General features: G+C 50.0%; 1 protein-coding gene across 2 annotated transcripts in view; it reads right to left on the minus strand.

Moving 5' to 3' along the window:
- Positions 1-22,910, minus strand: part of CLIC5 (chloride intracellular channel 5) — a 153,657-nt gene that overhangs the window by 18,399 nt on the left and 112,348 nt on the right. For both annotated transcript variants that reach the window (XM_037054154.1, XM_037054146.1), the window contains exon 4: positions 16,567-16,673. In XM_037054154.1, coding sequence (XP_036910049.1) covers positions 16,567-16,673 — 107 coding nt within the window. The remainder of the gene's footprint in view (positions 1-16,566; positions 16,674-22,910) is intronic.

A 22,910-nucleotide genomic window follows, 5' to 3' on the forward strand; every position in this document is an offset into this window, starting at 1 on the left:
CGTGAGTAGGTGCAGTTTCCTTGGTCTAGGAATTTGGAGAGTTTATGTCTACCTTTGCTATCAGGCCAAGGACACCAACCCTGGCCTCCGAGTCAGGGAGAAAGATGTTGTCGAACTGGCTCTAGCTGTGAAAGACCCAGGGCTCCGGTGTGGGAAGCAGTTCCCGGGTCTCCGTTTCTAGGCACTGGTGAAAACAGGAAAGGTGAAAAGACAAACGGTGGTTTATGAGAAAGCGAGATGCAAGGGCAGCTGCAACAGATTCCCCACTGTTCCCTCCTGCCACGTCCATGGGGCCTGAGAGGAGTCAGCAGCCCATGCTGCTGTGGCTACTATCTGTTCTAGAAAGAAGTTTGGCCTTGAACGGGAGGGTGAATTAAACGACAAATTCCGACAGTTCTTTCCCATAAGAGGCCAGTAAATGATTCTTTACCCCCAAGATGGGATCCAAGTCTTCTGATTACAGTGAACTGGGATATAGGGAACCGTGGGGCGTCCCCACTCCCTTTCGGCGGGAAGAATCCTCCAACGAACGGGGCGCTCTGGTATTTTCAGAGGGAGAGACAGAGCTCTGTATAGCTTCCTCCTTGCAACAAGAGGGGATCATCTGAAGAATCATTTATATATGTATACAAACCAACCCGAGATGTGCTCTATGTCTGGAAGAATTATTCCCAACAACAGCAACATTTTTCTTTCAAGGCAAGTCTTCAGCTGTGTTTAAAACACCAACGAAGTAAAGAATTTAAGTCAAGTTCAGCAAGCACTTCTTAAAATTTGTTTTTAGTACGAAGGGAAATATGGATAGTATAGGCAATTCCTGATTCAGATAATTTTCTGAATCCCCTAAAAAGCCATAGTAAATTAGAAGAAAGATAATCACTTAGGTCTTCACATTGAGTTGCGCGTGTGCACACAATCTGTGTCATGTGAGAGCCCCAAATGTTTATCTGTCAGCAGGAGAAGGCAGACGGAGAGAGACCTGCCCTGCGTGGAGCCAGCCCCAAGAGGGAACTGCAGAAACTCACCAGGGAGGGTTGCTGCTGGAGCCGCCCAAAGGGAAGGTGTTCCCAGTTAGGAAGCCCGGCTCAGGCTTCAGAGATGGGGCGGTGGCGACCCCTGCTGGCCGAGCCTTAAAAAAAAGTCTGCATCTTTTACAGTGAACGTGTACGTGTGTTTTCTATTAAGCTTTCCAGAAACTCATAAATGGTTGTAAAATCCATTGTGCTAATAGAAAGAACGACATAAATGCTGACTGAAGCTATTAATGCTGGTTGTAGTTTATGTAGCAGACTGAATCAGGCTGAAAACTGTGAGTTTTTTTTTATGGCAACTTCATAACAGGTTATTTTTAAGTATCAGGCCATAGATTAGGTTCAGTGCTGATATCCGAACACTTGGAATGAGCTGATCGAGGGAGATTCGAACTTTCTCAGAGGTCATCTGTTCCTCTTGTGTTTAGACCTAGAGATTTTCTGTCTCCACTCTCCTCCCCTCCAAACACTCAGGCCGAAGCGATTGAACCACATTTTGTATTGCTTCGTCCTCAAATGCCCACGTCTTTTATGCAAGAGCCATGAACAAATTTAAAAACTGCCACCGTAACTCTGCATTTAAACAATTACTGGTCTTAGTCATTGTGTGACTGTCCTAAGTTCTCTTCCAGCCGCCTGTTCCCCTGTGTCAGAGGTGTCTGTGGAGCACCCCCGAGGGCCAGGTATGGCGCCCCTGACCCTCCCGATTGCTGAGTCCAGTGGTGAAGCTGGGGTGTTGGGTACATTTAGGGAAACACACTGGCAGCTCTTCAATCAGCATCTGTTGGTTTACGGACTGATGTGATCGCAGTTTCCTACATGACCCCCGCACTCTCGTCTGAAACCTCAGCACCACATGCCTTGTAAACAACAGGCCGTATTCTCTGGGTGAGGGGCGCAGGTCGAGAGCACAAGCCACAGGACCAGCAGCCCGGGTCGGGATCCTGGCTGTGCCACACGCTCACTTGGGCAGGCTACTTGGGCTCTTGTGCCTCAGTTTCCACAGCTGCAAAATGGAAATTCTGACACGGCACAGCGTTAGGGTTACCGTCAGTCAGTCATGCCTGCAGAGGGCTGCAGAGCCGTGCCCGGCACGCAGCGAGTGGTTCCGTGTGCAGCGTGTGGTGATGCTGGTGTATGGGAGTCAAAGCCTACGAAACAGCTGAGTACTCAGGGCTGCAAGAAAAGAGTCTGCTTGGTAAATACGGTTCTTGACTCATCATCCGTCCGACCTGAGGAATTAAGCAGTTTTTTTGTCGTGTTTTCTGCTGGTCCTTTCACTCCGACTCTGCCGCTGTGACCACAGCCCCACCAGAGTGAGCCTTCTTCCTGATAGTCGTGCAATGGGCAGCCTGAGAGCGAGGCTCAGTGGGGGTGGGGGTGGCTGAGGCTTTTGCAGAATTGCCCATATATGCCACAATGGTCCCCCTGGCCCCCTTGCTCAGAGCTGTTCTGGGTGCCCTTGAGTGCCCCCAGGCAGGTCACCGTCTGCGGGGAGAAGCTCTTCACTGGGTGTTTTAGTTGCACAGCTTCTACTATGTGAGTCTTTTATCTTCCAAAGTTTGAAGTCAAGAGTGTAGCAGATTAAGAGAGCAATTGGTATTTCTGTTTCCCAAAATCTAGGTGGTGTAATGATACAGATTTGATCGATCTCAAAGGAGAGTTTAAAAGGGTGTGTCTTTTTTTTGGTGGGGGGGATATAGCTAGATCAGATATTTTCACTGTAGTTTTTTTCTTAAGTTGAAAGTGAATTATATGCAAGAATTCATTCTTACCTTCTTTGTTACTAACAGAACCCAGATTTTTTTTCAGAGTAGCGATATGTCTGGTCAATAATATCTTTCTCCCCAGAGTCCAAGACTTTCAGCTAATGCAGCCCAGTGACCAAGTTCTGGCCAATGAGCTATAAATGGAAACTTATGAATAGGCTTCTGGGAGAGAAAAGACAACAGCCAGCTGGCACTGCCTGGGACTCAGATGTAATGTCTGGAAGTGGAGCAACAATTCTGTGATGTGAGGATGACAGTCACACACTAAGGGTGCAGAGGCAGGTGCTCCAATGAACTTCTTTGAGCCATTATGCTGCCTGCAACTCCCTTCTCCCTGGATTCCCTGTTATGTGAGGAAGGCAAACTCCAGTAAGAAGTAAACATTTACAAACAGTGCTAGAGCAGGGCATGGCACCCAGTAAAATGCTGCATAGGTTTGTACTAAGCAAAATAAAATAAATATTTGCTGTAGCCTCTGTAATCAGATTTTTGTTGTATGCAGCCAAACATAATCTTGGCCAATACACATAGACATTGCCAATATTCCTTCATTACATTACTATTCTAACACCTTGCACAGTGCTTGGTACCAAGTAAATTAAAAAAAACAACAAGCTCTTCAGTGGGCTTTGAGGAAACCTGAGGGCCCCTGACATGCGGCTCTGCAGTCCCTGCACGCTCACGCAGCGGGCGCCCCCTCACTGGAGGGCCTGCACCGGCTCCTTCTCTTTGTGTAAGCATAGCGCTCGGTCTCCTGGGGATGAATGAAGGGAACCCACGAGTTTGGACGAGCGTGCCCTCCTGTAGGGTCATTAGGGCCAAATGAGCCGGATGTGGAGCCCAGGCCACCACCAGCCTGCGCCTGCCTGCCATCGGACACCGGTGGGACTGAGGTCAGGGCCGGACTTGGGCAAAGTGTTGAGGTTCCCACGACAGAGAGAAACAGGCGGACTGTCAGCGCACGCACCTGTGGGCGCGTGACCACCAGTCAGAGGTGGGCGTGGGGGCCCCGAGAAATCACCAGGCTTGACTCCTTTCTCTGGAATACTCTGGAACAAAGGGGGTTCTGGACATGGGACCAGAGAAACATTTTTATTACTTGGATCCAGCAACTCCTAGAAAAATTATTTGACCTCTGGCTTCTGGCTGGATGGAGTAACCCTCAAATTTGGTCTCTTGTGATTTCTCTCCTGAGTCTTGAAGTGTAACCTTTTAACTGTGAATATAATGTTTCTTTACATGTAGTTATAAAACTAAAGGTGACAAAGGTGTAGTTACAAGCATGCCACTTGTGCAAATATCACCACTACACAGATGGTCTTCAGAAAACCATCCGGATTATCACACTCTTTTGTTGACGGATTGGTTCTAAAGAAGTCTTTGTGGTGGTGGTGTTTCCCCCCAGTGAAGCTCAATTTAATATCACAGAGTTTATTAAAGTATTGTATGTTCTCAGCTGAGAGATAGTTTTAGTCACAGGACATCAGCAACTTGAACTGAAGGCTCAGAAGTTTCAAAGATAATCAAGAGAATAGAAGTGCCTGAAATGTGGCCCGCAATGAGGGCGGACCAGGTAGTAGCTTGGAGGAAGGGCCCTGACACGGAGGAGCTGGGTTAGACCCTTTCCACGCCCCTCAGGTAAACAAGCAGACAGGGTAGGGGCACCTTGAAGTGTTTGAGTTATGCTTCATTCATTCACTTAACAGGTGGTACGAGCACCTGCTCTGAGCCATACGCGGAGCTGGGCCCTCGAACAACACGGATGAACAGTCCCCTCGTGGAGACCGCTGCCCAGAACCCTGCTTCCCAAAGCACCCTCCTGGGCCACCAGCTGCGGTGACACTCAGAAGCTCTCAGGCCTGCGGAGACGCACTTTGTGGGTATCTGCACAGTATCAAGACCCCCAGGGGACTCAAACGTACGTGCAGATTGGAAAATGGTCTGCATAACAAGGCAAGCGAAACAAAGTGTTGCTTGACACCTCAGTCCTGAACATCTGCATCTCTTTAGCTAATGAGGCTACTCTGCACTGAGGTGGGCTGAGGCGCCTTCCTGAAAGGCAGCTCTAGAGCAGGTTTTTAAAGAAGGTTGGGGACTTTCAAGTCCAAGTTCTTCGGAGCAGCATCTTTTTTTCAACAAAATCTCCTCTCTAAGCGGCTGATGCATTCAGAGTACCAGACTGGATTTAACCCTGGTTTCAGTCTTTAGGTTTTACTGTTATTTCATTTGCAGCAAGAGAATGTAAAGGCTGAGGAGTGTCCCTCACTGGCCCCATCACCTTTTCTGAACACGACGCGTCAGCTTTTCTTGTGTGAAATGGGGAGAATGTTGCCCATCCCGGGCAAGCGGTGGCGAATTTGACAAGGAAATTCATAACTGCCTCTGTAGTTGTTGTCAGAAGGTTCCACACACTACCTGCACTTCACACCTTGTTATTGTCCACCCCAGCCCTACCCCAAATGGGGGACCCGTGCTACCTGCAATTTACCAGCGCTGTTCTCCGCTGAGCGTCAGCAGTAGGGAGAGAGGAGCCTGTCTACATTCAGAGCACAGGTGAGGGGTTGTTAGCGCCGTCCTCACCATAAACCAACTACAGCGATGAGGTCTGGGCATACCCACATCCATCTTTGGGCTGGAACGTGACACTGTGAGACCCACACTTGTCCTGTCCCTGACACAACTTTAGGTGCAGGCAGGCTTATTAGGTTAACTGATCCATGACCCTGTTTATTTAAGGAGGTAGGCAATGGGCTCTGCTTGTGCACAGAAACTGAAGAACACGTGGAAGCGCTGTGTGCGTGTGTCTGTGAGTGTGCAGAGAGACACACACAGATATTTAGCCCCCACATCTACAATCCACAAAGACGAGAGATGTCCGTGGCACGGGAGGAGGTAACAGTAGCCAAGGGTGAAAGAGCCTTTAGCTCTTGTTCAAATTAGTCGTTTAAAGTTCCTTTATTCCCCAGGCCTTCATATGAGTCCGGGCCAGGCCAGGGGAACTCATTCTGGTCAGACTGCGGGAAATTCCACCACATGGAATGGTGTTGGTGGTCTCCGCAATACTCCAGCCGGGGAGCCCACCCCACAGAGCTAACAGCCGCTCCTTCCACTAATGAATGCGCCCACCCATGCAGGACCCTCCTCGCTCCCCTTCCGCCCCCTTCCTCCCCGACCTGCCCCTGCGACAAGCCACGTGGCCACCAACTACCTTCCTTACGACCGCCTGAGGACTCACTGCAGCAGCGAAGTCGGTTAAATGATAAATTGCCAGCATCTGCCTCAATAATGAACCCAATCAAAGACCCTCAGGAGGAGTCCGCTGGGCCAGTTCTGGGAGGCGCCAGAAGGAAATATCCGTCCCTCCCCCCACCCCCTTGCTTCCAGCCTCAGGGACCCTCCACGTGCAGGGGTGTGCATCTGTGCAGGACGCGCCAAACCTCAGAGGTGGGTCCCTCCAAGCCTTGGTTATTTGTTTTTCCTTGTGAGAATGCTAATCAAAGCAAAACTTCAACCCAACAAACAAACAAAACACCCCGTGTTGGCTATTTGCACGCAGGGGTGGCCAGGGAAGGCCGCCTGAAGGGTTCCTTTGTGACCAGAGGTGGTTTTTGAAAGGAGACAGCAATGGCCGCTTTATGAGGAAGTGGCAGGACAGTCACCTCGTTATCCTCACCACTGTGGTGGTCCTGGGCCCACCCGGGAGCCTCCATCATGATAATAGCCCGGGCTGAGGTCTTCTTTCAGGGAATCAGCTGCCCCGGGTTGGGACACAGCTGTCTTCCTCCAAAAGTATGTGTGTTCGTGTTTCCAACAGAACAGACACAGAGCCCTTCTGCCTGCCACCTTGGTGACTTCTGCTCCTGAGCAGCGTCATTATAACTCACGTTCCCTCTGCTTTTTACATGTCGTCTTAGCTTTCACTGCAGAGCCCAAGGCTGAACGAGAGGTCAGGCCATGCCCACCCCTCCGAAAGGCCAGGCCTGCAGACTGAGCCCACCCTGCAACCTGGGGGCTAAGGGCTGGGAGGGAGGAGGAGGAGGAAATAAGCACCCTGTGATTGAAGTGGCTTGGAATAATAAATACACACACTCTTTTAAACAGGGCTTGCCACATCCTGGGGAATCTGGAAAAATGCTCCACCTCACCTCCAACACCCTCCTCCCACCCTCACCCCACAGCAGTTTGCTTTCATGCTGCTGGGAGAGAAAGCGCAGACCCTTTGATAGTCGGGGGCTTGTTAGTTCTGGGCTAACAGCCCTCCCAGACCCCTCTGAGTCCCTTCAAACACTTCTCTATTTTGGGTCAAGGAAGTTCATGAAAGTAAAGGTTGGAAGTGGTGGGAGAGGGAGAGGGGAAAGAGAAAGAGGAGGTCAGGGGCACCTTGTCACTAGGGAGGCGTCCAGTGACCTCTGGAGGACCCACTGGCCTGGTGGACATGTCCTAACTTGGCTGTGCAGGACAGATGGTGAAGCTGGCTCACAGCCCCTGAAGGAGACCTGGTCTCTTCTGGAAGCCCCAGTCAAAGCTTAGGCAAACAGTCCCTGTACGCAGATGCTTGAAGATCCACAGGCCTCCTTAAGCAAAACCTGATTAGCTGTGTCTAGCGCTGATTCCTCCACTGGCCAGAAGGGGGCAGCACATGCTTCTACATTGCACTAAAAGCTGGGTTGCCTGGAGCAGGCTCCGGGAACCCAACAGCAGCCACCGAAGCCACAGCAGCAGCAGCAGCAGCAATGGCTATGACATATCCGTGCCTACTGTGTACCAGGGACTGTCCTTGGTGCTCTAAGGCATTACTTCGTCTCATTACTGTGACAATGCCACACAAAGGAGCCCTATTGTAATCTCCATATTGGAGATGAGGAGTTATACACATTTAGAGAGCTTGCTATTACAGCTGGGGGCCCACAACAGAGCCCAGCAGACGCTAGTCCAGGGGTCAAAGCCAGCCCACTGCCCATTTTTGCAGCGCCCTCGAGATAAGAATGGTTTTCTACATTTTTAGATGGTTTGAAAGAAGTCAAAAGAAGAAGACTATTTCCTGACACCTGAAAATGAGGTGAAATTCACATTTCAGTGTCCATAAATGAAGTTTTCTTGGAACACAGCCACAGTTACTGTTTGCACATCGTCCATGGCTGCTTTGTAGTTCCAGCGGCAGAGCCCAGCAGTTGGGACAGGCTGCACAGCGGGCAAAGGCCACAGCGTTTACTGTCTGACCCTTTACAGGAAAAGTGCCCCAAGCCCTGACTAAGAGGTAAGTGCTACCCCCACACAGGAAAGACTGACAGCAGAACTGAGAGCTGGATAGGGAGCAATGTTGACCTTGACTCGCTTTCTTTCCAACAAGGTGGCTCAAGGTCAAGCACAAGGGAGGGTTGGCCATGTCACTGCATAGCCTACAGGAAGTACTAGAATGTTCCATTTAGAAAGGGCTATGGGAATCAAATGCCATATTTCATCGAGACTAAGATGCATGATTTTTTCGCACTTGACACCTCTGAAAGCAAAGTCTTATAGTTGAAGTGAAAGAATTTTTGTCTACTTGAAAGCAGTTTTTATTTCTTAATGGTACTGAAAATAATCGTGTCTTGCAATAGATGACATCTTAGATTAGGCAGTTCCCTCCTCCAAAGGTCCCACCTCTTTTTGTAGCCTCCCACTGATGGGACGCTCACTTCTTTAGTTGGAGGCCCATCCCACAGATCCCACTGTACATTTCTGAATAGTGAGCTGGAGTCTGTGAGCCTCGATTTTCTATACATCAAGTGGGGATGGTCCCATGAACACACGTACTTAAAGGGTCTTACAGATTTTATTACGAGGGAGGGGTATAGAGGGGGAGGAAGGCACTTAGGCCATGGGGTGGGGAGGAGAAGAGCAGGCTGCACGGGCCATTGGTGTGTCGGTGTGGTCTGTGAGGTGGGAAGACAGGGGTAGGCTTGTGTGGCCACAAACCACTGAGAACATGGCAGGGAAAGAAAGGTCACCATCACTACAGACATTTCGTTTTCCCTCCACATCGACCAGGAGCCTGGCATGCTGCAGGGACACCTTTCAGAAGAGAGAAAACAGGGGCAATCTGAAGACTCAGGCCTGAATGGAGAAAGGAGACAGGTCAGGAAGGAAGAACGCAGCCTTAGCCGTTTGCTCACGCTGCCTTTTACAGGAGCCCCGGGAGACGATGAAGGAAACAGAGAGAGGTGGGATACGTAAACTGATACTGTGGTAATAGCCACAGTGAAACCCGCCAGTCCTAGTCCCATCAGGAAGGACTTCCACTGAGAATGATTGTCCCCGTGACAAGAGGAGCTGACAGAGGTTTCCAGAACACCCCAAGGGGCTTAAGGAGCCCAGGCTATGTGGCTGTGATGATCAATTTTCTCAGAATAAACCCAGGGAGCACACTGCTTGCTTCTGGCTCCCAGGAAGTAAAGCCACTGATGGGAGCCTCGGGAAGAGGAAAACTTGACGCTTATCTGGAAAAAGAAGGACGATGCAGAACCCTTGGTGGCTGACGGTTACTCTTTTGTCCTGGCAAAGGATTTGGGGCCTGGAGGTGCTGGGGACAGGGGCGCCCTCCCCTTATCCCCCACCCCCACAGTGGCAGCCAGGTTTGGATTGGGACAGAGGACAAAGGAGGGGACAGAAGGCTCAGCCCCAACCAGGTGCTTTTCATTTGGGGACACGTGTCCTGGATTTTCTTGGGGCAATACCTGTTTCTTATAATTTGATTATTTTCAATGAAGGCAATTTGCTAGACATCTGATTTTCAGTTTGGAATATACGGCCACTGCACTTATAACTAATGAAGGACAAAGCTAGAGGGACAACTCGGTCTGAGTGTGGGGGCGTGTCCTTGAGGCACATGGGACTGCACCCAGCATGTCCTGGGTAGGGACCCAAGGAAGGCTCTCTGGAAGTCAGGAGGAGTTTGTTAGGACAAACATATCAGGAGGAGGACGTTAGGAAATCACAGTGTCTTCCTATGAAAACAGGGGCACATCTTTGCAAACCCAGCAAGGGGACCTGGCAGTCATGGGGACGTGGGGGGGAGGGGGGGTGGAGCGCAGGCATAGGCGGGCTGCTCCAAATCTTGGAAATGACGAAGAGGAGCAGGAAAGCCGGCGACACTGGCCTGAGGCTCAGGGAGGTCTCACAAGTCTCCAAGGGAAGATGGAAAGAAAAAAGAAGAAAAATGACCATCAGAAGCAGAGAGGGCACAGGCGAAGACCGGAAGGGCGAGGAGTGGCAGGCGCCAGGTGAAGACAGTGCCTGCAGCAGGAAGATGGGGAGAAGTCACATCTGCCGGAAGCCAGTCGCCTGGAGTTAACAGCCAATGGGAAGGGAGGGGCAACAGCCCAAAGGAAATGAAAATAACGACTCCTCCATGCCTACAACTCAAGCCCCCAAATTGAGAATATTTGTTATTCTTCTGGGACGTTGGTTTGTTTTCACCTTCTGGGAGAACCAAGCCGTGGCTGACAGGGGCCCCTTCTGTCTGCTGGACTGGGAGCCAGGCTCGTGGTCGGCTCTGGGCGAGCGCCGGGGCTGCGGGGGCGCTGTCTCTGTGTAGCTCACCCCGGGCTCCATTTTATGCTCCCCCCCCCCCCCACCGTTTTCCTTTCTCACCTCCTTCGAGGCTATGTTGCTTTGCTGCGCTTTATGTGTCCCTGGGAGTGGCTATAAAGTCTTTCTGGGACAGCGGAGCATAAATTTGAAAACAGAAGAAGGCCCATAAGACAGGAAGACGGAGGTGTAAATACAAGAGGAAGCTAGACGTGAAGGGCAAAGAGACGCAGGAATTCCAAGGGAGACTTGAAATTCCCCCAATTGTCCAAACTGGAACTAACGCCGTTTAGCCCAGAAAATGTGGCACCGGCAATTCGAGACGCATGTGTGTTGCATGCGTTGAAAAGGGACTATGCAAACGAGGTGAGGAAAAGTCAGGAGGCTGCTTGCGGTGTGTGGGTTAGGCAAGACACTGGCTTTGGGCCATGGCAGACTTTTGGGAAGGGGGCAGAGCCCTGTCAAGGTGGGGGTGCGCACCGCGATGACGCAGGGAATGTTTGGGAGTGAACAGAGTAGGAGAAGCATTGAGAGAATGTCCACGTTCTCTCCAGCCAAAAAGAAAATGGGAAAAAATACATGACAATACAACACGTGGGCCCCAAATGGGATGGGCGTACTGGGCCGGGATGCTAACTGTGTGTGGAGGAAGCAGGATCGGGCAGAATAAGTTTTAAAGGCTCTCTGAAAATAATGACTAAGAATAGAGAACTAAAGGTGCATATTAGCTCCATTTGTCAAATGCCTGGGACATGCAACATGTACAAAAAGTGAAATAAACCAGTAGATGCTACAGGATTAAAGTATTAGGAAAAAGAGAGATTACAAAAAACAAAGTAAAATATAATGTTTCATGCCCAGATCAGGGTAAGTAGCTAAAATGAATTTCTTAAAAGACAAGCAGTTTGGCAGAGATGTTCAATCTGTTCAAACACCATTTCAAGGGTAAGAAACACAAAATACAAAATAGATATTCAGAGAGAGAAGCCCAGATCCTCTTGCAATATGACAGAGAGTGAGATGACAAGTCACATTAGGGTGTAAAAGAAACCCCTCAGGGGAGGGACAAACCGAGGAGCCGGCTGGTGTCCCAGAGCAGAGCGACAAAGCGAGTGTGCGGTTGGGCAAGGACAGCAGAGCCTCGGAGTCTGGCTGCCCCGTCTCAGGTTGCTGGGGCCTGTGGGACTCAGGGGCGTCTCAGAGGAAGGTGCGAGGAGCAGTGCCAGGACCTGAGGGTCTTTAGCAGCGATGCTGGCAGAGGGAGCGATGGGAGGAGGGTGGAAACGGAGGCTGCTGGGGCTGCGGAAGGTGGAGGGCCAGGCCACTGGGGCCGCGCAGCACGTGTGGAGGTGGGATACAGGACGTGGAGCTGACTGCAGCTTGTCCAGGCACAACACTGGACGTGCCCAAAGTGGGGTGGACGAAGCCTGTGCTCTCCCCACAGTCCTGCTTTAGAACGCTGTGGACCTGCAATACTGAACAACTGATACCACATTTACCTGCTGGGCTGAACAAGTGATGTGCAGGGCCCAGAGCAGGGACTCCTGCAGCCAGATCTAAACGCAGTGCTGCTCTGTCCCTCCTAGGGCCGTGGGTATGCCCTCTGGGTGCCTGCTTGTTCCCAGGCCCCATGGTCTCCCCCAGGTGCCCAGCTTCCTGGGCCAGCTCTGTGGTGGAGCAGGATCCGAGTGATGGGCTGAGGCAGGTGGGAACGGTCAGGGAAGGACACAGAGGACACAACAGACAGAGTCTCCATGGACTTCTGTACAGTGTTCATGCCACAGATCACTCTTGTTTTTCTTCTCTTTTTTTTTTTTAAATAAAAAAGCTCTTCTTCCTCATCTTCATGAGCCTTCTGAGTCTTCTCCCCGACTGCTCTCCCTCTGCCCTCCCATAAGTGTGGGTGACCTTGAATGCTGTCTCTAGCGTTCTCTTCAAACTCATGGACTAACACACAACTGTATCCTCAAACTGCACTTTCACCCCAGATCTCTCTGCTGGGGTAGAACTGTTTGCCCCTAGACAACAGCTCAGAGCAATAGCTAGCATCTGAACACAGCGGTGGCTATTGTTCCCAGCATGCCTATGAGGTATGCACAGTCATGACCCCATCTTACCGATGGAGAAACTGAGGCACACAGCGGTGATGTAACTTACCCAACAACCACAAGAGGTGAATTGGGGGTCAGAATTCAGGCAGTCAGCCTCAGAGCCTGTGAGTTCAACCACCATGCAGTTGCCTGCCTCTGAGCCACGGGGACATGCAGCGCGTCCAGAAGCAAGGTCCTGTTTCCCTCACCCCAAACCAAGGGTAGTGGTGGGAAGTCCCAAGTGACAAGAAAGTGACCCCTTGTAGCACCTCACTGAATGTGGGACCTTGAGACTTTGTCATGAGAAAATCCATGCTATGTTTAAATGAAATGAAAAGCAAGTTTAACAGGCAGGCACGGAGGACATGGAGGTGGACTCTGGTCCCAGTGGACCAAGGGGGCTGGCTTTGGCCATTACAGAAGGAGGCAATGCAGTGGCAGTCACAGAACCATGACCTCAGGGTCACACTCAGCAATACGAGGTCTGACTGCCAGGGTCAGGCCAGCAGACCTTTCTGATGCATGCTTTGGAGAGGAGGACAATGCACACAAAAAACTGGGAGGTGAAGTTAAACAAACAGAAAAGAGACTAAATGGGTAGGCAATTTGGAAGCTCTGGTTAGGGAAAAGTCAGAGCTGAAGAAATAGTTTCTGATGCTGATATTCATGTTTGTCTCATTTTTGTGATAATAATAATCAAAGTTAACATTTAATGAGCGCTTACTATGTGTCAAGCACTGTGCTAAAGGATTTGCAGGCATTGACTTATAAAATGAATGAACCTGCATTACAAACTTCAGCTACACTATTAATTGCCTATGAGGCAGATGAAGAAGTTGAAGGTATGATTAGTGTGCCTTACAGATGCCAGAAGAGAGGCTCAAAGAGAGCAAGTCTCTCAGGTGCACAGCTAGCAGTGCAGACCTGGAGTTGGAACCAGGTCATGCAATCTGTGCTCGCTGAGTGGATGGAGGAAGAGCTGAATGTACACACTAACAATGATTCTCTCCTGTGCTACCTGTTCTGGCTGGGGTCTGGGTTCCGGTAGCTGGAGACGTGCAGTTTTGTGGGACAGAGGGGATCTTTCCAACGGCATTCTGATGCCCACCTGGGAGTGGAGAGATGCCCTGCAGAACCCAACCCAAGGCTGGGGCTTTCATGTTCTGATGTTGGGAAGGCAGGAAAGGACCCCGCCGATGGCCAATGTGCATATCGGGGCCAGGACATTAGGTGGTGAGATGGTGGAAAGGGAAGGAGAGCTCTGCTCAAAAGAAAAAAAAGTGAAAACACAAAAGGAACAATCTGAAGAAAGAGATGCAGAGCTGGAGATGCAGAGGGGAAAGCCGGGCAGTGGTGCAGAAGAGCAGGTCACAGAAAGCCTGGGGCTAATGCTGAGCTGTCTGGGGGATCTGTGAGGGGCTGTCCTCCACCCTGAGAACAGAGCTCAACTACAGAGCTCAAGGGAGCAGAGATGGGGAGTGGACTGTCTCAGGGGCCTGGGGGTCTCGACTGTATGGGGCAGGGCCCTGCAGGCTCTCTGCAGGAGCCTTGGCTTCTGGCTGCTGAGCTAAGCACTTTTGGATCAGGTTGACCATGACCAGGGGGAATGGTGTCAGGGAAGGAAAGGGGAGGGGAAAGGAGGGGAGTGGGCAAACTACAGTTACAATGGTCACAATGAAGAAGAACCCGTGGTGTCTTGTTAAAAGGCAGAAGAGAACAGCACCAGGGACTGGGATCTGTGGAGACAGATTCTGGGAAAGCAAAAATGCAGCCGCTTTGAAATGTGCGGATGAGTTAGGGGGAGAGAGAGTCACAAGAGCAAAGCCCATCACGGAGAAAACCAGGGTGAAACAGAAGAAGCGGAAACAATGAAAGTTGGAGAGTGTTGAGTTTATAGGAAATTGATATGTGATGCTCAGTGGAAACTAGCTTTGGCTTTGGGGATGGGAGAACTGTAAGCACGGATAATATGTAAATATCGTTTATAACTTGAAAAATCTGGAAGGCTCTGATGAGATAAACTTTCTGAGGGTGCTTTGACAAGTAGGAAGGGAGATATTTGTGGCTGAGGGAAAGGGCGCTGCATGTGGAATCTGAAAACTGGAGCCAAGCGCTGGCTCTGAGGGGTAGGAGGGGAGGCGAGGACAAGCCTCTGGTCTTCTCGCTCGCCTCCAAGTCCTCAGCCGGGAAAGCGGCAGTAACGGCCCTTTTACGGGGCTCTGAGGGACTGCGCTTGTTGCCAGGATGGCCACAAGAAAGTGCCACACACTGGGTGGCTTAAAAACCACAGAAATATATTCTCTTGCAATTTTAGAGGCCAGAAGGCCAAAATCAAGGTGTCAGCAGGGCCATGCTCCCTCACCAGGCTCTAGAGGGGACTTTGCTGGCCTCTCTCAGCCTCTGGTGGCCCCACAGGGTCATTAACTTGTCTTCTCACAGCCTCCAGCCTTAAGTCTCTGTGTGTCCTCTCTTCTTTTTGTAAGGGCACCAGTCGTTGGATTTAGGGTGATGCCATTTCAAGACCACGAACTACATCCGAAAAGACCCTGTTTCCAAATCAGGCCGCATTCTGAGGTCCTGGGTGGACATGAGTTTGTGGAGGACACTACCCAACCCACCACAGGGTGCAAGTGCAAAAGGGCAAGGGCACTAAATATACTCAAAATAGTTTCCACATCTTTCTTCTTATGGTCTCTAAAAAGCCACTCCCCTTATAGTGCCTCCTCGTGCACCTCTAATGGCTGCCATTGCCCCCTCGATAAGTCCAGTCTCCCAGGCTGGCACTGCAGGCTCCAGCTACTTTTCCAGCCACTTTTCTGCTGCTGGCATTTTCCCACCCTCCCCACAACATCCACCCAGTGTTTACAGACAACGGATTCTCTTTTCACCTTTATGATCTAGTTGAAACTTTTCGAGAAAGTTTCTCAAAGGCCCTGATGGTAAATTCTTCCTGCTCTGAACACCCTCGGTTGATATTGTTTCTCCTTTTCACAGGACAGTTCATCAGCTCTTCAGACTCCCTTTGACTAAGCCACCATTTATCTCTTGTCTGGTTATTTGACATTTTGTGAATTTAAGCCGTTTCTTCTGCATCAACCAGGCCTCAAAGGATGATAGCATCTTTTTTCTTTTTCTTTTTCTAGAATCTATTTCTGTGTCTGGCACAATCCAGGTCCTCAGTAACCATTACTGAATTATTTACTTACCCCTGTCTGAACTCTGTACCTGCCAAAATTTCTTCTCTTTCACCCATTCAGGGCTGCCTCTCCTGGTCACCTTGGTCTGGAGAGAGGCCTTTCTCTTGTGAGCCCTGGACCACCTGTTCTGGTCCACTGGGTGTTTATCTGATGGTCATTCATTCTCATTCTCCCATTCAAAGGGCAAGCAAACTTTCTCATCCTTCTTCCTTTCTTCTCTAGGGCCTAACAGTTCCTCCAGTGTTCTACATGCTCAATTTGATGGTTCTACTCAATAGGTTTAGCTAATTCTGAAAGGACAGTGCCCAAGGAGGGACTAAAAGTACTGTGAACATTTTGAGGAGGCAGCACCGGAGAACCGAGTGCTGAGCTTTGTGGTCAAAGTCAGAGGGGGAGGAGCCAGGCTTTGAGCAGTGGCCTCCCCAGTACCCCATGCACCTGCAGCAGGCGGTAGGGAGAACACCGCCAGCCTGGCTCTGCCTTCAGCATTCACCATTGTGGTGACTGCGCTGTCTCACCATGGCCTCTGACAACCTCCTGAGAAATTGTTCGGGCACCAGAAGAAGGTCGTTGCTCCAACCAGGACTTCCATAGAGCACAGGCAGGCTCATGAATTTGGGACAAATGGGCCTCCGTATGAGGCGGGACCCTTCTGTGCAGGTCGCTGTGCCCGACCTTATGGCTGGTTTAGAACACACACAGCACCCCTCCCTTCGGCTCAGCAATAAGACCCATTGGCCTTTTTCTCCTGCATTAGCCATAAAGCGAGATCTACAAGCCCCTCCCCTGTGTCAACAGTGACGAATAACAAGCAGCAGTGCTCCCAGGTACTTCTCCGACCTGAGTACCTGAGATGCGCTGGGCAGGGGACAGCACTGCCAGGGAGACTTCGCAACAGGGCGTCACTCACCAGCATTGTTTTGCTGCCTCGTGTTTTTGATGTAGGCAGAGAACTTGGAGAAGATGTCGATGCCTGCTGTGTTGGATTCCCGGTGTTTTGCAGCCAGTCTGGGGTACCTGGAAGGAAAAGCATGGGGTTCTAAGATCAGTGAGAACTTGGAGCTCCTTTAAGAGAGAATCTGTTCCTATCACAAGAAACACTCCTGTTTCTAGCCCAGTCTATAGATCTTTGGGGGTTTTCCACCCACCCTTTAGGGAGGGTGGGCCTCTCAGTCCTGGTTCATGGGTAAACAAAAACAGGCCTGTGAGTTGCCTGCGGGACACAGTCTGGAGGCTGGGAACCAGAACACGGCTCAGAGGGGACATTGGCTGTCCTCTTCCTGGACCACCAATAGCAATGCACCAACAAAAGACCCCAATCAAAATTCTGAACAAACTCGCTCTGTATCAGGCAATGTCCCTGACATTGCCCCAATGCACATTAAAACGACTATTCACTACCAGGCCCGTGGTCGCATCTTGGCAGCACAGAGCTAATTCTGGGAGCAAGGGGGTTTGCTAGGCACCTTGGCACTGAGGCCTCAAAACCGTTTCTCAAAAGGAAGGATTCCCATGCTCCTCTTCTGAAACGTCCTTTGCACACGCCTTATTTGTGACTCCATCAGCAGGATGAGTGTGCAAATGTCTTATTGCCAGGTGTAGATACAGCTTTGCAACGCTCAGTCCCTCTTTCTTGCGTGTTTTTTTTTTTCCATTTTGAAGCCAAAAGAATATGAAAGGCAAACTGGGGTTAGGATTGTTTACCATTGGGAAAACAGTGCTTGAGACAGAATGAGATATACTTGCATATGTGGGAATCCTTGGCTTTGACCCCATTTCCACCAAAAAATCATCTCACAAGCACTTTACGTGTGCGGCCAGGCAGGGGTGAGAGGAGAGCTAAGACCTCTGCCTGTTATCATCGCTATCAATTACGTGACCCTCTGTGATCCCTGGGTGCAGAGCTGTTTGGTTGCTTTATATTTAAAATACAGTAGTTTTTTTCCTGTTTGTTTAATGTCTTAAATAACTTGAACCAAAAAGCCTTTACCAATTATTTGTTGTTCTTTCATTTTTTCTGCCCCTCCACTGACCTGTCCACTCTTGGGCTATGTTAAGTAGCTGATTAATTTCAAATATGGCCACTGGACGAGTCCTCAGAGCGTCCCTGGGTCCAGCCCTCTGCCATCAGGCAGGAACCGAAGGCAATGTCCCCCTTGTGCTACAGGGAAAGCAACTGGAGACCAGAGAGGTTAAACGTCCGTTTGAGGGCCCACAGACAACAAGCAGTGGAGGCCCCGTGAGCACCCAGTCGCTGCCACTGGGGCAGTGTTCTTCCTGTCCCTCACACGCTCCTCTGCTACCAGCAAAGGCCACCTTGTACTGAGTGCCTGCTCTGTGCCGGACGCTCTACCAGCCCCTTACACGGACTCATCGTTTACTCCTCACAACTCTGTCGGGACTTCTCTGTGCCCCACTTGCGAAACACGAGGCACGGAGAAGAAGTTAAGACATTTCTCTAAGCTTACGTAGTCAGGTCGCAGAGCCAAAAGTTCAGCCCAAGCAATTTCATTTTGGAAAGCCCAGTTGTTAAGCGTCTTCTCCTGGGCCTGTCTTCGACTCTGCTGTTTTGCCCTCAAAGCTCCCAGAGCCTTGCTGGAGTTTGGCAGAGCAGGATGAATGAATTCTCTCCGTCCACCAGGAGGGGGCGCTCCGCGTAGGTTCTACACACACGTCTGTCTTCCTGAGTGTACCAGGAATTATCAAATTCGTCTGCTCTGATTGGGGACACAAAGCCAGCTTGACTTCAAGATGATAGTTAATTGGCCAGGACATGGGAATTTAGGATAACCCTTCCCTGTTTTGGCTTTCTCACATAGAATCTGGCATGCTCTTAGAATTGATTGCCAGATTCAATTGCTCTTAAATTATTGTCCCAAGTGCTTTATTTTTACTTGATAAGGTAATAATGTGAAGAGAGAAGGGTCTAGAAAATATATTTTCATTTGGGTTCAGGTTTGTTAGTTAGTTTTTATTTAAATGCCATCATTTGATCACCCTTCCAGTGACCTGGTCATTTCTTCACGATCAGTGTTGGCCAAACACAGGTGTGTGGTACCTAATCCAAGACAGGACAAAGGGCCCTGTGCTCAGGGAGGCCATGAAGGCGCTGTGTGTGTTCTGAGCACTAGGATTCATTGAGACCTTACTGTAGAGCACAGTGTCCCGTTTGAAGTCTATCCCTGTGGGAAGTGTGTCTTCCAATGCTCAGCTCATGGATTTCAGTGACTGGCTTTGGTGAGGTTACTGTATAGGGTCTTATGTACATGTATCTTACTCTATATTTACATCGTTTTTTAAATATGCAATAAGTGCCCATGGAGTCCATTCTCTTTCTCCAAAAGGCTAGAGAATATTGTTTCATGTATAGAACCATCTTTGAAATATGGCTGCGATGTGGTCTGGTAACAGTCGAGGAAATGGAGAATTCCTCTAACTCAGAGGTCAGCGATCTGCGGCTGGTAGGCCAGAGCCAGCCCGACATCTGTTTGCGTACCTCCCAGGAGCTAAGAATAGCTTTGACACTTTTGAATGATTAAACAGAATCAAAAGAGGGATATTGTCTTGTGACATGAGAAAATAATGTGAAATGCAAATCGCAGTATTCATAAGTAAATTTTATTGGAGCACAGCTCTACCCATTCACTGCCCAACTGCCTCTGGCTGCGCTTGCTTTGTAAGAGTGGAGCTGTGGCAGAGGCCCACCAAGCCGGCATTGGAGTACTCACTCCTGGCCCTTTATAGGAACGTTGCCAGTGTCTGCTCTGACTGAGGAAACTTTCTCTCCACTCTGTTTGTGAGATCTCTTATTTCAAATGCATTCATCTTAGCCATGCTTGTAAGCTTCATTCTGGGAAGTAAAACAGTTGGCCTCTCCTCAAAAAGAAATCTTGCTTTTGTAAATAGTAAATATATATATATATATACGATTGCAGATGGAGGTGCTCCGACTGGCCTTGCGTCCCAGCTGACCTCTCATTGACCAGCACTGACTGCCACACCACTGAACCATGGGCCCCTGTGCGATTAAATCAACATGCAGGAAGCATCCACCAGAGGCCAAGCCCTGACTGTGGCATTGGGGCTACACTGGAGAAAGAGAGAGGCAGTCTTCCGTCCTCATGGAGCGACTTTTGCTGATTTCAGGGCCTCCCCTGGCAGCTTGAGTGGTGACCCCTCCTTTTTCTAATTACTTGAAAAGTGCATGGGCTGCCCCTGTGTCTCTGCTCCATTAGTCCTGCTTCCATCACCTTACCAATCTTCACTTAGAGAGGAGGTTAACGCTTCTGACTCTTCTGATCCCTGACTGAGTGCTTGCCTTGTCCTGTCTCTGCTACTCAAACAAATCACCCTTGAAGGTGGACAGAATCTGGCTTATTCATTAAAAGACACCCACTGGGATCTGTGGTTTTAGAATCCAAGCTCACCAATTGTCCTTACAATTGCACTTGGAGACAGTCATGAAAGAGACACTGACCTCTTTTCCAAACTCTTCAAGCTTCCATTTAATAAGCTCTCACTCTATGTCAGTCTCTAGGCTGACATTTCGTGGCTAACTTGTTACCGCAGCACAACCTAGTGGTGCATACAGATTAGAACTCGGTGTTCTGACTCCACAGCCCCTACTCCCAGCCACTGTGCCATTTCTGGTGCTGGTACTGAGGCTGTTTCTCCACCTCCCAGAGGGTTAGAAGATGAGATGTCTGTAAACATTTCTTAACATAATGAATCCAAAGTGTCTTCCATTTCTGGCAGTGTTCTGAACCCTGTTAATGCTCAGGGATTGCTTGTTAGTTAACTGACTAAATGACATGCCGTGAAACTAGACGGTTTCAGTTTACCCTCTCCCCACTCAATTTTTATCACATGCACTGGGGTTCTTTTAAACAGTATGAGCTCTGGCAAAGCACTTTTAAATACTCATGGTGTCATAGAACTCTTGCTGAAAAGCATTTTAGAGCCCAGATAAATGAGGTGTCACCCCCTCATTTTAGAGATGAGGACATTGGGAGGGTCTGAGCAGGAGAGAGGCCTGCCCAAGGGCTTAAGACAAATGCTGTAGAAAGGTGGCCAGAGGTAGGTCTTCTGACTCTTGGTTCTGAACCCTATTCATTCCACAGAGACTGTAGGTAGGACCAGCAGGGCTCAAGGCTAATTCCAGCACTTCCCTGCTGAGTGCTAACTGGGTCCCTGTAAGGAAAGGGATAGAAGTTCTCTCATTCAGAAAGTCCCTGAGACTTCCCGGATTCCTCATATTGACACCAAGTGCTTGGTGAGCCCAAATGGGATCTTTTAATAAGCGTTGGAGTGTTTGTATGTGGGTTTTTTTTCCTTTAAAAAGTAAAGCTAAGAGGGAAAAAGCTCCCACAATTTCTTGGCTCTCCAGCAGCTTTTGCAAACAGCAGAGTGATGAGAAACACAGGCTGGCCAGTGCTCCCAACAGTTACGGGGGCTTTGCTGCTGCCTAGGGAGCCAGAGGGTCAGGCGGTGCTCCTCCAGGGGTCCGGGGACCCACCCAGGCCACCCAACCTCTCTTCAAGTCAGTGGGAAGCCAGCAGAGGCTGGTGGCTGGTTGTATACAGAGAAACGGGGCTCCCTTTGTGGGACTGCAGCATGAGCTTAGTGACATCTATCAGGAGGTAACTGTGGCACCTGCCCCCAGTCCGACCTGTACCAAGGCACCAAGGGACACCCCCACAGGCTCTGGAATGGTGGATAGTCTCATCACCAGGGCCCCCACCTCGGTGGCCTTCTGAAGTGGTGCATTTTCACAGGTCCAAGGTTCTGCTACCTGGGTGTGGTGGACTGTTGGCAGGAAGGCACTTAGGAAAACTTCCTACACACAACTGCAGCCCTGGCCCCGGACTAGGGGAAGCAGAACTCGGGACAGGTAATGCAGGTGGACTGGGCGGAGAGAAAGGAACATCTGCGTCCAGCTCTGCTTCGCTCTATTGGAATAACAAAAACTTCAGAATCTGACGAAATAGTAATAATAAATCAGGTGATGAACCTCCTCTGGAAGACTGTACCTGCACACACAGGGCACACAATTCCAGGGGTCTCATGGGTTCACTTCTCCCACTGTGGATGTAGACAGGAGACCCCCGAGTTAGAGAAACAGCTGGGAGAGGCACAGCTGGATTGGGGGTGGAGGGAGCCTGGCTAACCCTAAGGTGGGTATGAAGAATCTGAGAGCAGAAAGGGCCTGGGGTCTCCCTGTCCCAGGGCAGGCTACCTGGGGCCGAGAGCAGAGAAGAGTCTGGTTTGAGGGGTCACAGCACATCACTGGTAGAGCCAGGAGTGGACCCCAAGCCTGCAGGCTCAGTCCAGCCCCTGCATACCTCTCTCCATCTGCCTGGGAAAGGACCAAGTGGGACTGTGCTCCTCACTGCTTTAATGTTCCATTCCCACCTAAAAAACCAGCTCAACCTTGAGGTCAAGACCCAAGGGAAAGGGGTGGAGCCTGAGTCGCCTCTGGGGCCCTTCCAGAGAGGAGGCTGCTGACCTGCTCAGAGACGTGAGTGGCTGAGGTGGGCGTCATGGGTGGGGCTGCCCAGCTCATTTGTGTTCTCACTTAGTTAAAGCCTCCACTCAGCTGCTTCCAAGAAGCTTGACTCTATTCTCAGTGTGAAAGTTAATTGTCCTGATGCTGGTAACAAAGGATACTTTTCAGGACGAATGTATACATGTTCATGTTTTAATCCAAGCCCAGCTGGGAGTTTTAACTATGATTTGCCGTATGATTTTAGGCAAGTCACTCAACCTCCCCATGCCTCAGCTTCCCCAACTCTGAAAGCAGGAGAACCTATCTCCTGGGGCACACAAAATGAGAGCAATGGAAGTGTCCATAAATAAACAAAACCTTAAAACAAATGCAACATGGTGGATTTTAGTAACATCCCACTTCCTTTACCTACTGTGTGTGTCCTTCCTCCCCCCTCCTGCATTTCACTGTCACTGGCTGAGCTGAGCCCTGAGGTCCCTCTTGCCTGGACTGTCTCCAGGTGGCTCCTCCCAGTTGAGTTTTCCACCTCCAGCACTCCAGACCTCTGCCCTCCCCACTCCCCGCCCCCTGAAAGTAAGCCTGAACCCGTTCTCTAGCAAGTTTGCTTAGAGAGTGTTTGCTCCCTCTCTAGCATGTTTTCTGTGTACCCTTCAGGATAAAACATGAACTCTATGTAATACTATTTCTCTATAAAAAAACGCACTTGTGATTATTTCATCCCCCATTACAACTCAGTATAATGAGCCAGT

This window comes from Sturnira hondurensis, unplaced genomic scaffold (assembly GCF_014824575.4).
Source record: "Sturnira hondurensis isolate 20B ecotype Veracruz unplaced genomic scaffold, ASM1482457v3 Scaffold0000880, whole genome shotgun sequence".
In the NCBI taxonomy this organism is placed as follows: Eukaryota; Metazoa; Chordata; class Mammalia; order Chiroptera; family Phyllostomidae; genus Sturnira; species Sturnira hondurensis.